The sequence below is a fragment of the Staurois parvus genome, unplaced genomic scaffold (assembly GCF_062004578.1).
Source record: "Staurois parvus isolate SC_StPar_1 unplaced genomic scaffold, SC_StPar_1.0 ptg000221l, whole genome shotgun sequence".
In the NCBI taxonomy this organism is placed as follows: domain Eukaryota; kingdom Metazoa; phylum Chordata; class Amphibia; order Anura; family Ranidae; genus Staurois; species Staurois parvus.
This window is the reverse complement of record NW_028318017.1, coordinates 472,603-489,847: the sequence shown is the minus strand read 5'-3', so window position 1 is coordinate 489,847 and position 17,245 is coordinate 472,603. Positions and strand designations below refer to the sequence as shown.

Sequence of the window (17,245 nt, the reverse complement as noted above, 5' to 3'; positions counted from 1 at the left end):
TCTGGTCACTTCCTGCAGCCATTTTATCTGCTATATAGCTGTGTGACAGGACATTCAATACCCTGGGCTTGTGAAGGCATCAGTTTTTGACCAGCAGTTAGCCTCAGGAAAGATATCACAGGACAGCATCAATACCTCTACTGCCTTACAGTATTGTATCACTGTTTGTCGCTGTATTTTGGACCAAATAAACCCATACGTTTGGATCCATCTAACCTGAACATCTGCCGGTCCGGTCTGCTCCACTGCTTGGATACGAAGGTAGGAAGTTACACAGCCATTATCAGATATACCTTCATTCGCCTTCATGTGGGGACAGAACACTGGTCATTGATCATCAACACAATGGAGGAGTTTATTTTTTTAATTACTTTTATTTTTCCTTCATGGTCTTTTTTTTAAGTTTGATGAACAATAACATTTTGTAAAATGCAATAAAAAAAATAAAAATAATCTCCTTACATTTAGGGGTCCATTCATAAAAGATGTCATAACAATTTATCCAGCAAGAGTGCGTGTCCATTCCTTCTGTGTGACTGGGGGAATGATGGCTGTTATTAGGATATTTGCTGGTTGAATGATTTCCATTGATTTAAAATGGAAAATACCACATGTGCCACTAGATAGAGAGTATTGATAAAAAACGTAGCGCCATCTAAAGGCCAAATGTGGTAGTTTACATATTAAATCAATGACTGGTTGAATATTGTTGGTTTATTGGACTTTTGTCCTTCTATGTCTGATGTACTCATACCTGCAGGAGTATGATCTCAGGGATTAGTATGACACCGTGCCTGAAGAAAGAATCTAACTACCTAAAGAAAATGTGTTGGACAAACGTGATGATCATTCATCCGCCATGACAAATTCTGGCCGTACTTTAACACAGTGATTTCTTATGATCATCAGCTCCATCTAGTGACCAAAATGGGGGATTTTTCCTGAAATTAACTCAGAGTAAAAATAAAATACTACATTCTGGCCACTAGATGGAATAAATCAGAGTATGAAATTATGATTATTATACAGGATTTATGGCGCCAACAGTGTGCTCAGCGCTGTACAATATAACAGGAGACAATACAACAACAATACAGATCAATACAAGAGGGATAGGAGGGCCCTGATCCTCAGAGCTTACAATCTAAAAGATAAAATACATCCAATATTCATCACAGCTGGGCGAATGCCGGTCACATCTGTACAATTAAATATTTTTTAAAAATAGAATGCAAAATCTCCCACCACAAAATATACTCAGCCAATGACAGGGCAGGACTCCATTTTTATTCTTCTCCTGCTATCAATGGCCAACCTGGTCCCACACTTCATGCATGATGAAGATCAGCCATGGAGTATATCTGAGGTGTATATCAGGGTGTGCTTCTTCCCCACATGAGAGCTGGGATGTCCAGCAACATTCATCTAGAAGACATTTCCCGCACTCAAGGCACTAATACACCTCCAGGGTTGTGTGGGACCCCTGATGTACAGGAAGACAGGACTTCAGTGAGGAACATTTCCCTCACTCATGTCCGGAACGCGGCTTCTTCCCCGTGTGAGATCTCTGATGTCCAGAAAGATAGGACTTCTGTGAAAAACATTTCCCGCACTCAGGACAGGAATACGGTTTCTCCCCTGTGTGCAATTTCCGATGTTTGTAAAGATCAGACTTCTGTAAAAAACTTTTCCCGCACTCAGGACAGGAATATGGCTTTTCCCCTGTGTGAGACCTCTGATGTCTGTAAAGATTGGACTTGTCTGAAAAACATTTCCCACACTCAGGACAGGAATACGGCTTCTCTCCCGAGTGAGATCTCTGATGTGTGTCAAGATGGGACTTAAATGAAAAACATTTCCCACACTCAGAACAGGAAAGTGGCTTCTCCCCTTTGTGAGATCGCTGATGTGTGTAAAAATCTGAAGTGTCTAAAAAACATTTCTTGCACTTAGGACAGGAATACGGCTTCTCAACCGTGTGATATCTCTGATGTCTGTTCAGACTGGACTTCCATGAAAAACATTTCCCGCACTCAGGACAGGAATATGGCTTTTCTCCTGTGTGAGATCTCTGATGTTTGTGATAAAAGGACTTGTCTGAAAAACATTTCCCGCACTCGGGACAGGAGTATGGTTTTTCCCCCTTGTGAATCCTTTCATGTGTGACAAGATCTGATTTTACTACAAAACATTTCCCGCACACAGAACAGGAATACGGCTTCTCCCCCTTGTGAAACCTCTGATGTCTGTAAAGTTGGAACTTCCTTAAAAAACATTTCCCACAGTCAGGACAGGAGTGCGGTTTTTCCCCCGTGTGACGCCTTTGATGGGTGACAACATCTGATTTTAGTACAAAACATTTCCCACACTCAGAACAGGAATATGGCTTCTCACCTGTGTGAAACCTCTGATGTCTGTAAAGTTGGGACTTCCTTAAAAAACATTTCCCGCACTCAGGACAGGAATACGGCTTCTCCCCTGTGTGAGATCTTATATGGACATTAAGACCATATTTAGAACGGAAACCTTTCCCACACTCAGTACAGGAGAAGCTCTTCCCTGTTGGAAGGCCGGCCCGGTCCCGCATAGTCTGAGGTTCCTCAGGATACGAGGAATCCGATGGTCCATCTACACTGGGTGGGGCCGGATGGACATTGGAGGGAGGCGGGTTTTCTCCTAGAATATACTGTATGATGTCCTCATCTTCTACTTTCCAGTCTGGAGACAAAGTGAGACAATCCTCGGAGGTTTTCCTCATCTCCCGGCCATGGACTAAAATACAAAGACAAAGAGGATTACTAGACAGAAGCTGATTGGTTTCCCCAAACAGGACTCCGCCCACATCAGGCAGCTTGGTCTAGATGGGTGACTTCCATCACGACTTTGTACACAACTTCCCGGAAACATGATGCTACTTCAAAGCAAACATCGAAGGGATTATAAAGTCCCAAGCACATTCCATTCACACCCGAGCATAGCCGAAATGTAAGTTCCCACTGTGACAGACCCAACCGGGACATGGGCTTTTGGAGGGGACTACAGGCTAGCCTCTTGCCTACTGACAATGGCCCTGGTGTCTGAGGGGGCTTTATTCTTTGGTGTGTGCCTGGGGGGACCTTTGGAGTAGCTTACTTGGGACTCAAGTCCATATCTCCCCAAAACACACAGACTCTGAGAACTGGAGGACCAAGATACAGATTTGGGGTCCCTGTCCCCAAACTAGAATTGACTGTTTTCAATCCCCCTCCTTCCTAGACTCAGAGACTCTAAGAAGATGTTGATATAATCAGTAAAACAACCTGATGCTGAGGACTCTTGCTGGAATCTGTTTATTAAGGTGTGATGTGTCTTTCTCCCATTGTGTGCCTCCTAGGTGTGCATTGTTAATGGAGTCACCTATTGTTTCTCTGTTGGGAAGTCCTTCTGGAGGTGCCTACATGATAGGATTAGACCGATGTCAGCTTCACCTCATTATCTAACCAGTGTGGGATGTTTATCCTGATGGAGGTCCTTCTGGAGGTGCCCACATGAAAGGATTAGACTGATGTCAGCTTCACCTCGTTATCTAACCAGTGTGGGATGTTTATCCTGATGGAGGTCCTTCTGGAGGTGCCTACATGATAGGATTAGACCGATGTCAGCTTCACCTGGTTATCTAACCAGTGTGGGATGTTTATCCTGATGGAGGTCCTTCTGGAGGTGCCTACGTGATAGGATTAGACCAATGTCAGCTTCACCTCGTTATCTAACCAGTGTGGGATGTTTATCCTGATGGAGGTCCTTCTGGAGGTGCCTACGTGATAGGATTAGACCAATGTCAGCTTCACTTCGTTATCTAACCAGCGTGGGATGTTTATCCTGATGGAGGTCCTTCTGGAGGTGCCTACATGATAGGATTAGACCGATGTCAGCTCCACCTTGTTATCTAACCAGTGTGGGATGTTTATCCTGATGGAGGTCCTTCTGGAGGTGCCTACATGATAGGATTAGACCGATGTCAGCTTCACCTCATTATCTAACCAGTGTGGGATGTTTATCCTGATGGATAATATTTGTTGGCACTGCCCCTATTTCCGGAGTGTATAAAAACTGTATTTCTGTTCAGTAAAGTCGTTCTTGTTTGACATCTAAGCTAGTCTCGTCTAGTCTTGAGTGCAATGCCCGGCTACAATACCTTGGGCCTGTGTCCTGGAGGTGAGGAAGCAGTTCTATAATGGAATCACCTATTCGGGGTGATAGGCATTCCGTCACATTTAGTGACAAGCAGTGGGATGTTTCCTGCAGTCTGGGACATCCAAATCACCACTGGGATCTGAGGTCCGGTTAGCAGAAGAGGAGAGGTATGGACACCAGCCGCCATGGAAGAGGAATACATAAGGAGGGTGCAAGAGATGCGGATGCAGCACAAAGGACCAGTGCCAGTGAAGGTCCTGCAGGGATGGGATGACTCTGTCCACTGGCAGCTGTGGAAGGAAGAGCTAGACTGAGAGCAGCACTGCCAAGGTAAGTCTCCTCCATCCAGGACAGGTACTGGTCGCAGTATGAAGTGCGGGTGCTGTTATTGGGTGAACAGCTGCACAAGGAGTGGACAGTTGGGTTAAGAAGTCTGGTCCAAGAAGAAATGCTGCTGAATGAGAGCTTCAGAGCCTTCCGCTGGCATGTAGCCCAGGGGTGCCTCGGACAGAAGACAACAGCCTGATGGAAGGCTTTGGCTATGATGGCTTGGGGCTGTTGTACTGGAGGCTGTCACAGGATCCTGACTTCAGGAATGATCTGGAATGGCATTTGGAGGAAATCATGGATTACAGGGACTAGATGCTGAACATCTCAGAAGTGCGCTGGGCACAGGAAGATATGGAGTTTCTAGGCCTTCAGGAATGGGAGCTGGAACAAGAATATAAAAGACTGTTCAACAAAGCTCATCAGTATGGCCAACACCCATGGATGGGATGGATTATGAGTTACCCACCGAAGTGCTGCAAGCCGGTGCCCTGGATTTTCAGCAATCCCAGAGACTGAGGATTTATTAGACTTTTCTGCTAAGGAGGAACAACCCAGATTACACATAAAAAACACACAAAAAAATAAATGGGAATATGTGTTTATGCTACATTCAGGTGAGAATGGGATATACTAGGGAGAAAGTTTTTAGAAAGCAAGGATGACCAGGGAGAAGAGGTCAGGGTTAAAAAAAAAACAAAACACATCATGCTTCAGAAGTAGCAAAAAATGTGCTGCAATTAAGAAAAACATACAACGTACTGGTGAATTTACATTGAAGTCTATGGGAGTTGTGCTGCATAAGAATCAGGGCAGCACAGTGGCTCAGTGGTTAGCACTTCTGCCTGGCAGTACTAGGGTCGCCGGTTCAAATCCCAACCATGGCACCACCTGCCTGGAGTTTACATGTTCTCCCTGTGCCTGCGTGGGTTTCTTCCGGGTACTCCGGTTTCCTCCCACACTCCAAAGACATGCTGGTAGGTTAATTGGCTCCTGTCTAAATTGTTCCTTAGTATGTGTATGTAAGAATGTAAGTTAGGGACCTTAGATTGTACACCCCTTGAGGGTTTTGGACCGATGTGAATGTAAAGCGCTGCGTAAATTGATGGCGCTATATAAAGTACCTGAAATAAATAAAATAATATAAAATTGCAGTGACTCATGGCACAACCAAGAAAACTAGGAAATGGCTCCTCTGACCTCCTACCAGGTCATTTCTTTATTCATGGACCTTAGTCAGAGAGTGAGGAAACAACCAGAACTGTCTTTTATAGGAGGGACAGTGATGAGGGGATTATAGGACGAGGGTCCCCACCCCCTCTATCACTCATCGCCATCTTCCCAACACAAGAAGTACTGCACTTCCTTATTTAGTCCATGATTTAGTCATGATGAACAGCGGGGCTGAGCCCCACCAGAGGTCAGAGAGTGAGGATGAGGGGAGAACAACCAAGATGAAGACTGGACTGATCCTGAAGACCACCATCATTGGGGTATTGACTCCTCCCTCATTATCACTTTCTGTTTAAGGGTCCAAAGTTGGAGGATGTTATCACATTATTATCACCATGTAAAAGTCTGTGCTCCAATCACATCATCCGATATAAAATGTCCAGCTGGGAGGAAATGGGTGTAAAATAATGTATTGTACAGCTTTTTGTATAGGATACAAATATTAGGGTAGTACAGTATATAGTGCAGGGGTCAGGAGTATGTAATGTGCAATATAAATTATACAGTGTAAGGGTCAGACTGCACTCTGGGGTCTTGACTTGGGTCTGAGACTATACAGTCATATCCCTCCACCCAGAACAGCCAGAAGACCACAGAGCAAGGAACCCTGGGACATTGCTCTCTCAGTAAACTTGCTAGACCCACTAATGGGGAAGCAGATACAAGACACACACCCCAGGTGCCTAGGTCTAGTAACATTTATGGTGAAAATCAACATTTTGCTGCCAGCTGAACCCCAGAATCTCCATAAATCCAGTCTAGATACATAAATTGTGTCTGCAGCACAGAGAAGGAAGATTATCCGAGAGAAATCCAGGAATACAGGACGGGGAACACAGCTCAGGAAAGTGACCAGGGGATTACAAGCTGATATCACCCAGTCCCCGCCCTACTCTGGACCAATCAGTGAGCAGTATAGGTGGAGGAATGGATTTAGTGTTCATGACCCACCTGTGCTGATCTCTGTAGGAGTGTCCTCCTCTATAAATGTCCCCGTTATTCCATCCTCCTCCATAGACTGCTGATCATCCCTCACATACGCCTCTTCTTCTTCTGCTTTCACCTCAAATTCTATATTTATCAGATCTTCACTCTAAATCAAGAGAAAGATCAGCAATAACATCTGTAAAATATAAGCTTTAATATTGTAACATCACTTAAAACTTTCATATCATCTATAAAATATAATAATTCACAGAAAATATCAACACATCACCTTTACAAGTCCATGTTCTAGATTCTCCATCCCACCAACCTTGCAATGGGGAGGGATGGTGTGACCTTCCTGTGTGGAATCCCGGGAATACAGAGGACGGGGACATCTCTCTGGGGGGTTCCTGGTATTAGGTGGCTCCATCATATCCTTGTGTCCTTCTGAAAACTCCTCCATCACTCCATACTCCTCATCCTCCTCTTTATACTCTTCTTTAACATCAATATTATCATCCCCGAGGATTCCACTCTGAAAGATATAATAAAACATTCATTGTAACAAACATGCTGTGTATAAATCACAACTACCAATAATTGTCATCATCTACCTGATGATGGTGAGGGATGGTGTGACCTTCCTGTGTGGAATCCCGGGAATACAGAGGACGGGGACATCTCTCTGGTGAGTTCCCATGACTGGATCCATCTGTAGGAAACACACACACTGACTGAATCCATTGTTTCTATGTGTTTATCAGATGATGGGGGATCTAGGTGGATCCTCCGTACTGCTCTCTCCTTTACAATAAAGTCTCCTCTTACCCGGTGATGTGAGGGGCGGCTGATTGTCCATCATGACGTCCTTGTAGAGATCCTTGTGTCCTTCTAAATACTCCCACTCCTCCATGGAGAAATAGACAGTGACACCCTGACACCTTATAGGAACCTGACACACACAATGATACAGTCACCATCCAGACACATCCCTTGTCTGTTACTGGAGAATGTCCCAGAATTCCCGGCACCGCTCACCTCTCCTGTCAGCAGCTCAGTGATCTCTCTGGTGACTTCTAGAATCTCCTTCTTCTTTCTCTCTTCTATCAGGGAGGGAGGTGGAGGCAATGTGATGTCATATGATCTCCAGACTTCACAGGAGGAAAACTCTACATCTGAACACAAATAGTCACATCAAATGATATTCCCAGAATCCTCCTCACCTCTCCATTCAGGTCTCCATTTTATTAAAGCCCCACTTCAGGCTGAGGTATAATTCCCCCCCACAGGACCCCCACACTACGCAGGGTATAGGCTTGTTGCAGCATTCTGATGTCATTACATACAACGCAGGACCAACAGTCCCACTTTACATGTGAGGATACCAAGGGGCCCCACATCCTAAGAGCATCAGAAAAAAGCCAGATGGAGGGACATTGGGGGGAGGAGTTGTGAGGTCAGTGTGATGTCATAGGATTCTCTGACTCTGGATGGAGGGACATTGGGAGGAGGAGCTGTGGGGTCAGTGTGATGTCATAGGATACCCTGACTCTGGATGGGGGGACATTGGGAGGAGGAGCTGTGGGGTCAGTGTGATGTCACAGGATTCTGACTCTGGATGGGGGGACATTGGGAGGAGGAGCTGTGGGGTCAGTGTGATGTCACAGGATTCTCTGACTCTGGATGGAGGGACATTGGGGGGAGGAGCTGTGGAGTCAGTGTGATGTCACAGGATTCTCTGACTCCGGATGGAGGGACATTGGGGGGAGGAGCTGTGAGGTCAGTGTGATGTCACAGGATTCCCTGACTCCGGATGGAGGGACATTGGGAGGAGGAGCTGTGAGGTCAGTGTGATGTCACAGGATTCCCTGACTCCGGATGGAGGGACATTGGGAGGAGGAGCTGTGAGGTCAGTGTGATGTCATAGGATTCTCTGACTCCAGATGGAGGGACATTGGGAGGAGCTGTGAGGTCAGTGTGATGTCATAGGGTTTTCCATCCCCCACCATTAATAAAAGTGGTATAATCCTTTGATATAGACTGATGAGGTAAGAAAGTGATTGGTGGGAAAGGTGACACAGCTCCACAATGATGAGAATGTTCCGGCCCTGGAAGTGGGGGAATGTTCTGCCCCTGAAGGGGTTAATCTGGGTTCCCACACTATATATGTGTGTATCATCATCTGCTGGAGATAAAAGACGTCACAGTGACTATGGAGGAAGAGGACAGACGTGACTATGGAGGAAGAGGATGGACGTGACTATGGAGGAAGAGGACGGACGTGACTATGGAGGAAGAGGACGGACGTGACTATGGAGGAAGAGGATGGACATGACGGGGGGGTTACTGGGTGTAAATACAACATAACATCTAGATTGTAAGCTCCAAGGAGCAGGGCCCTCAATCCCCTCATGTTTTGCATTGTATTGTTGTTGTTCTGTCACATGTTCTTTCCCCCTTTGTAATGTACAGCGCTGAGCGAACTACTGGCGCTTTATAAATACTGTATAATAATAATAATAATTACCTCCTCTGCTGCCACTTCCAGTCACGTCTCCTCTCTACTTCCTGTCTGTACCTGACATTACTTCCTGTCTATGTCTGACATCACTTCCTGTCTGGGTAGAAGTGAGATCCCCACCTTGTGGCGCTCAGAGGAACTGAACCATCTGGTAGTGTGGCCCCGGCCTTGTGCTGGGTGTGTATGGACTGTAGATCCTTGTGTAGGGAGGAAATGACTCCTATCTGTGACTGCTGTAACCTGCTGACTGGCATCTCCTGTGAAATCTGACACTTGCACTGGATACACACAAGGCAGTCAGGGATTTCAGCCCCTCCCTTCTCCTCTCAGACTGTAATACAGAGAGAGCCAATCAGAAGAGGTATTAAAGGAGCCAATGACAGGGACTTTCTCAAGCAGGAGGTGCAGCTGCAAAGCATTGTGGAATATGCAGTCCTGAACAGAAATGGCCTGATAGGCTGATATGAGGGATGGAACTACAGAGACCAGCCTGCTTAGTGAGAGGAGAGTGAAGGACTCCATCTTGTTTTTCCTGAGGGGAGGCAGTCTGCATGTGGCAGGAGACAGTCTGGACCTGGCAGAGAAGTGCTCAGGGTCAGTTCACTCCATGTTTAGGTATCTGCATCAGTCAGGGAACATCCAACCTGAGAGATGTGGCCTACAGTACAGTGCCTACACCGACAGTGTGAAGGGCTCATCGTGAGGTGACCACAGGAGCCGGTCATTTCCAGGACCATGGTTTGGGCCTTAGTCCCAGGATCTGGTGAGAGGGATTTTGCCCCCTGGCAGATGACAGGAACACGGCACACAGAGACATGACACTTCTCCCATACTCACCAGGCACTGGGTTGTGTAGATGGCTCTGCTATACAGACACAGTGTTTGCTTTGCTATACAAATCCTGCCACGGGATTACAATGATACTTTACCATAGGAGTGTACGTGCACCAATGAAAGGGTCTCGCTGAAGACCCCAACATTCATCCTGTTACCAAGAGACTGAAGTTACTGGTGCCATACGGGCACGCGCATGCGTATTCAGGCCTCTATATTGCATGGTGTGGGAGGGAATAGCTCTACCTTGGAAAGTAGCTATGAAGCATCAGTTGGGCGCAGTGTTTGCCTATTGGGCTTGTGGTGTCGGGGGTTAGAAGGGAGAAGTCTGACACCACAGAGTCATCCTTCTGCTCTCCTCCTGCTTGGACATCATAGAGCTGAGTTTATGTAAAGGGGTTTAGACCCACATTGAGGGCGCCATGTAAGTGTTTCCTCTGCTCTTGGGGTTATTCACGGTTGGAATCCCCTGAAAGCAGCCTGAGTGTAAAAGTGAGTTATATTGCTTCCGGTCTCAGGATTTGCTGTTCTCTGGATTCACCGAACGTATACCTGTTGTTCATGTTTATTACTTCCCATAGAGGTCTTACAGTAAAGCTGATCTCTGTGTTTATTATACCGTGTGTGCTTTTCATTGGTCCTTGTACTTCACTATTGTCAGGGGTGTCAGTTGGGGCTGAGACAGTTCTTGGGGTTGGGAGGCAGAGTGGTGGAGTGAACAAACTTACCCCCTTTGGGGGATCACTACACTTATAGAGGGGTCACCTCCACTCCCACCAAGGGGGACAGAAATATATGACTGCCTAGTCCAGCCTTCCTCAGCCAGGGGTCCTCCAAAGTTTTCTCGGGGTTCCTTCAGCAATGAACAATTCCTGTGTGAATTTGTCAGATTACAAGTCCCCATTACCTGGGTAAGGGGGTGTCAATCATCGCACGTCGCTGACATTTACAGATCTAGAGAAGAGTTTTAAATTGCCAACAAATTACGTTTCCCTCCCAGATTCCTTTTTACACTCAGCCGATGCGGGGCCGCTGCATTTTTCAAAGTCCTACTTGTCACATTTTTAGTGCAGGTTTGCTGTGGTAAAAAAAAAGCCACACAAAAAACGCACCTCCCCATTGAAATCAATGGAAAACATGGCAAACCACATCAAAAATGCACCTACCTTGTGTTTTTGGTGCAGTTTGTGAGTCACATGCATTGCCTGTACTTGTTGGGGGGTCAAAGAACAGCCTCATTCACTTCAATGGGTCACATTCAGCAGGAGATACACCCATCAAAAGTGACATCTTGGGGATAATTCCTGCTGTGACTGCGAAGACAACCATCACTACTGGGATATGTGTAGATGCTGCCCACTGCCTCTGCAGATATAGGGGGCAGTAAAAGTTCAGCTCAACTGTGAGGTCTAACAATATAAAGGAAAACTCTGCTTCAAAACTAAATAGGTGTGGGGTTCCCCTTTAATATCCATACCAGACCCTCATCCAGCATTAGGAGAAGTATGAAGATGAAGGGGAACTCCACTTAAAAATGAACTAATGATAACAAGGTGTTATCTTATTGACAAATGGTGGGTCCCCCATATACCCCAGTAATGGTTGGCTCCCCCGAACTCCATTGTAATGGTGTTTTCCCCCACACACCCCAGCAATGGTGCCCCCCCCGCGCACACACCCTGGTAATGGTGAGCCCTCCCGCACACACCCAGGTTATGGTGGATTCCTCCATACACATAAGTAATGGTAGGTCCCCCTGCATATCCCAGCAATGGGGGTTTTCCCCACAAACCCTGGTAAAGGTAGGTCCCCCCACACACCTATGCCATGGGCCCATTAGCACACCTAGGATTGACACGGGGTGATGCCAGTTAGAGGGGTGGGAGATTAGTGAACATTCTGTCCTGGATCCCCCCTTCCTTTCATTGAACATTTACTCCTGGATTTCCACTTCCCATGGTGAACATTCACTCCTGGATTTCTCCCTCCTGGAGTGAGCATTCGTTCATGGATATCACCTTCCTTCAGTGAATGTTCACTCCTGGATCCCCCTTCCTTCAGTTAACATTGACTGGTGGATATCAGAGGATGGGGAGACGTCAGAGGTCCATCAGCTTCATCAGATGACAGGGGAGTCATCAGAGGTCCATCAGATTCATCAGATGACAGGAGAGACATCAGAAGTCCATCAGCTTCATCTGAGAATGGGGAGACATCAAAATGTCCATCAGCTTCATTGTAGAACAAGGGAGACATCAGAGGTCCATCAGCTTCATCAGATGACAGGAGAGACATTATAGGTCAATCAGCTTCATCTGAGAACAGGGGAGATATCAAAATGTCCATCAGCTTCATTGTAGAACAAGGGAGACATCAGAGGTCCATCAGCTTTATCAGAGGACAGGGGAGTCATCAGAGGTCCATCAGCTTTATCAGAGGACAGGGGAGTCATCAGAGGTCTATCAGCTTCATCAGAGGACAGGGGAGTCATCAGAGGTCCATCAGCTTTATCAGAGGACAGGGGAGTCATCAGAGGTCCATCAGCTTTATCAGAGGACAGGGGAGTCATCAGAGGTCCATCAGCTTCATCAGAGGACAGGGGAGACATCAGAGGTCCATCAGCTTTATCAGAGGACAGGGGAGTCATCAGAGGTCCATCAGCTTCATCAGAGGACAGGGGAGTCATCAGAGGTCCATCAGCTTTATCAGAGGACAGGGGAGACATCAGAGGTCCATCAGCTTTATCAGAGGACAGGGGAGTCATCAGAGGTCCATCAGCTTCATCAGAGGATAGACACACATCAGAGGTCCATCAGCCTCATTGGAGATGGGAGACATCAGAGGTCCATTAGCTTCATCAGAGGACAGAGGAGAAATCAAAGGTCTATCAGCTTCATCAGAGGACAGGGGAGACATCAGAGGTCCATCAGCCTCATTGGAGACAGGGGAGACATCAGAGGTCCATTAGCTTTATCAGAGGACAGAGGAGAAATCAGAGGTCTATCAGCTTCATCAGAGGACAGGGGAGACATCAGAGGTCCATCAGCTTCATCATAGGACAAGGGAGACATCAGAGTTCCATCAGCTTTATTGGAGGACAGGGGAGACATCAGAGTTACATCAGCTTTATTGGAGGACAGGGGAGTCATCAGAGGTCCATCAGCTTCATCAGAGGATAGGCACACATCAGAGGTCCATCAGCCTCATTGGAGATGGGAGACATCAGAGGTCCATTAGCTTCATCAGAGGACAGAGGAGAAATCAAAGGTCTATCAGCTTCATCAGAGGACAGGGGAGACATCAGAGGTCCATCAGCCTCATTGGAGACAGGGGAGACATCGGAGGTCCATTAGCTTTATCAGAGGACAGAGGAGAAATCAGAGGTCTATCAGCTTCATCAGAGGACAGGGGAGACATCAGAGGTCCATCAGCTTCATCGTAGGACAAGGGAGACATCAGAGTTCCATCAGCTTTATTGGAGGACAGGGGAGTCATCAGAGGTCCATCAACTTCATCAGAGGACTGGGGAGACATCAGAGGTCCATCAGCTTCATCGTAGGACAAGGAAGACATCTGAGGTCCATCAGCTTTATTGGATGACAGAGGAGTCATCAGAGGCTGTCACAGATCCCACCCACATGCACACGGCCACAGTGACTAGCTAACAGAGGCGTGCACATCTGGCCGTGACTTGGTGTAAAGAGGGAATGAGGGGGACTTATTTTGTCACAGCCCGCACTACCTCTCCTCTCATATTAGGACCCATGCAGTTTATGTTGTCTGTATGGAGGAGGTGTAGGGTTAGATTCATCCTAGGCTCTAAGTGTTCCCCCTTGACCAACATCATTTTTAATCCAAGTCTCCCAGATGGTCTGGCCATTGGTCGAGTCCCTCCTTGGGCTAAGGTTAATCTATTCCAATTGCAACATTTGGTCAATCCTGTGGCAAACTTGCTCATCAGAATTGGAGCGGAGTTCCCCCTCAACCCTCGTTTTCGTGTTCTATCTGTTTATCTGAGGCATTTCTCAAATCACTCCTCACATCCCCCCTGCATTCCTGTGAGTCAAAGGTTATCTCCTGGCAGATGGTGTGGGGGACAACCAGGAAGACATGAGAAGTGGAGCCATCCAGTCTGAATGAGGTGTCATTTTTATCACCCAAAACTATGTAAGCCCACTCATTATCAAACCAACCAGAATAAGTGCACAGTCCTCAGGTCAACTGTATGGTTCATATCACGGGATATGAGCTAGTAATTTAGTGTAGAGTTCCCCAATGACCACTCCCAAAATGGGTAGTCAGAGCCCCCCTTCCCCTGAGAGGGACCCTTGAAGACTTTTAAGTGAGTTAGAAAAACTCTGACACTCACACACAGGGATCTCCCAGCAACATCGTAACAAGGGGAGATCAAAGAAGCTTTCTGCTCACAACTTGAATTTGCTAAAACCAGGCAAGGCAAGTAACTTATCCTGTATTTTCCCGCTATTCTATGTTTGCTGTGTCTTTGTATACATATATATATTTTTGTGATATCTCTTTGTACATATTTATTTTGCATCCAATGCTTTTAGTAATAAATCTTTCTTTCTGAAAGTGTTAAACTGTTTCTAAGCGCTTACTTGCAATTCACGAATCCCTGCCTTTGAAGAGACGCTACTGTTTGTATATCTCTGTATAGCAGGTCCGCGGGCCGTGCTATATAGACCAATATTTCAATCATTATAGTGTATATTTAGTAACGGGAGTTTCCCAGTCTCCGACAAAAGTGGTGGTGGCAGTAGAGGGTTAGTTGCGTAACTAACCTTACCCAGTAACAAGCGCATCCAGGCTGCAGGCACCGATTGTAGTCCATTAGCTGGGCAATCGCTGTGTAGGGTGCAGCTGGGTGGGGCCTTGTTACGCGCGTCACACCGCGGTTTTGGATCGGCCGGCCCTTCGGTCACGAGTTTGGTGAGAAGGTCTGGGGTCTGACGCCGTGGGCGTGACGTATTACTGTTAGTCGCGGCTGTGCGATTGTCGCCTGTTGGTGGCGGCGACCGCGGGTCGTGACAAATCCCGTAATTCACAACCTTAAATCCTTCCCTGACATTCAAAAAGCTGCTCGCATTCCACCCCATCAGTATTTTGTTTATCTACAGATACAACACATTTTTGCCTCCAAAGCCTCTTCTCTGACTCTTGAACAACCTACCCCTTTAGATCATATCTGCATCCAAGGCCCACACCACCGGGACATCATTTCCGCTACGTATACATTGCTTGTAGATGTCGCCCTTTTTCTATTGGTTCTCCCCTTTATATGTGTAAATGGTCCCGTTTCCTTCAATGTGATATTGGGTTGGATCAATGGAGTAGGATTTGGGAGGCCTCTTCTAAATCTTCTGTGTGTGTAATGTATACAGAAAATCCTTCTAAGACCCCCATGTTTTGGTATCGGACCCCTGAGGTTCTCCATGATCATAACCTGAATGTTTCTTCTGTTTGCTGGTGTTGTGGGACGGAAACTGACACTCTTTTCTACATTTTTTGGGATTGCCGGTCCATTGCACCCTTTTGGAGGAGGTCCTTACCCCATTGTGGTTACTTTTCCTGGCTCCTGTCCCTTTTGAGCCCATTTACTTTCTGTTGGGTCTACCTTTTCGGGTCTCTCTAAATGTGCGAGGAAACTTTCCACCTACATGAGGGCAGCCAGGAGAACCATTCCCATGCATTGGCTGTCTTCTATGTCCCCCATGTTACCGGCACTGATGAAGGTCAGAGCAGAAATGAGAAAGTTGGAGTACCTACCTGCTTTACACCCTGCTACTGTCCCTGCGCTGGAGGCAGTTCAGGACCCACGGGACACCTATGACACCGATCTGTCTGCTCCGATCGTTTGTGATTGATGGCCATGTCACTGTTTTGTATTGACATTGTATGTTCTTATGTACCTCTCATCGATGAGCTGCTTTATCAGCCTTCTCTCCCTCTCTGCTTTTATTTTACATTTACCTTTGTGACTGCTTGTTGTAATGTGTCACATAGAGATGGGTGCTAATAGGCTGCAGGAGATCCGCTGAGACATAGAGAGGGAAATGGGAGCTAATAGGCTGCAGGAGATCCGCTGAGACATAGAAAGGGAAATGGGTGCTAATAGGCTGCAGGAGATCTGCTGAGATATAGAGAGGGAAATGGGTGCTAATAGGCTGCAAGAGATCTGCTGAGATATAGAGAGGGAAATGGGTGCTAATAGGCTGCAGGAGATCCGCTGAGACATAGAGAGGGAAATGGGAGCTAATAGGCTGCAGGAGATCCGCTGAGACATAGAGAGGGAAATGGGTGCTAATAGGCTGCAGGAGATCCGCTGAGACATAGAAAGGGAAATGGGTGATAATAGGCTGCAGGAGATCTGCTGAGACATAGACAGGAAATGGGAGCTAATAGGCTGCAGGAGATCTGCTGAGACATAGAAAGGGAAATGGGTGCTAATAGGCTGCAGGAGATCTGCTGAGACATAGAGAGGTAAATGGGTGCTAATAGGCTGCAGGAGATCTGCCGAGACATAGAAAGGGAAATGGGCGCTAATAGGCTGCAGGAGATCTGCTGAGACAATGAAATGTGTATGAAATGGATGGCTGTGCAGACACTCCCAGAAGATGATGTCATTATGAGTGGATTGATATATATTTTTGCATTGTCCCCCCCAGAAGGATCAGGTTTGGCGGGATCGCTCTCATTAGCTATACATTTGTATTTTGTGTTCTGTGTTTGTAAGACTTTTCTATATGTAATAAGAGATGTTTGTTGAACAGTTGGTTACATAAGAGTTACATTTATTTCTTCTTCCTTTATTCAGTAATGTTTCATCTCCCGTAGTATCCCTGTAAGGTACATATTATACAGGAAGGGGGATTATGGGATGGATCTCGGGGCTGCAGTTCCTCTGAACTCCACAAGGTGGGGATCTCACCTATACTCACACAGGAAGTCTCTATGGAATACAGACAGGAAGTGATGTCAGGCACAGACAGGAAGTGATGTCAGGTACAGACAGGAAGTTCCAGAAGAGAGGTGAGGCGGGAAGAAGTAAAGAGGAGACGGTGGTGGAAGTGGCAGCAGAGGAGGTAATAAGATGTTATTTCCTATTTACAACAAATGTATATAAATCTGAGGCTCTTTTAGGAATGTTGGGGGTTTAAGCAATGAAAGGGGCTTTATAGCAACTTAAATGTGTAATATGTGTAACATTGC

General features: G+C 46.5%; 2 protein-coding genes across 2 annotated transcripts; both read right to left on the bottom strand.

The window, feature by feature from the left end:
- Window positions 1–388: 388 nt before the first annotated feature.
- Window positions 389–3,056, bottom strand: LOC149460713 (uncharacterized). Its single transcript, XM_089679288.1, has one exon. The coding sequence runs from the start codon at window positions 2,756–2,758 to the stop codon at window positions 1,526–1,528; it is 1,233 nt and encodes a 410-aa protein (XP_089535414.1). The 5' UTR covers window positions 2,759–3,056; the 3' UTR covers window positions 389–1,525.
- Window positions 3,057–6,495: 3,439 nt separating this feature from the next.
- Window positions 6,496–12,016, bottom strand: LOC149460712 (uncharacterized). The gene is made up of 4 exons (XM_089679221.1): window positions 11,953–12,016; window positions 7,275–7,372; window positions 6,950–7,195; window positions 6,496–6,826 (listed from the first exon to the last, which is right to left on the bottom strand). The coding sequence occupies exons 1-4, from the start codon at window positions 12,014–12,016 to the stop codon at window positions 6,674–6,676; spliced, it is 561 nt and encodes a 186-aa protein (XP_089535347.1). The 3' UTR covers window positions 6,496–6,673.
- Window positions 12,017–17,245: the final 5,229 nt, after the last annotated feature.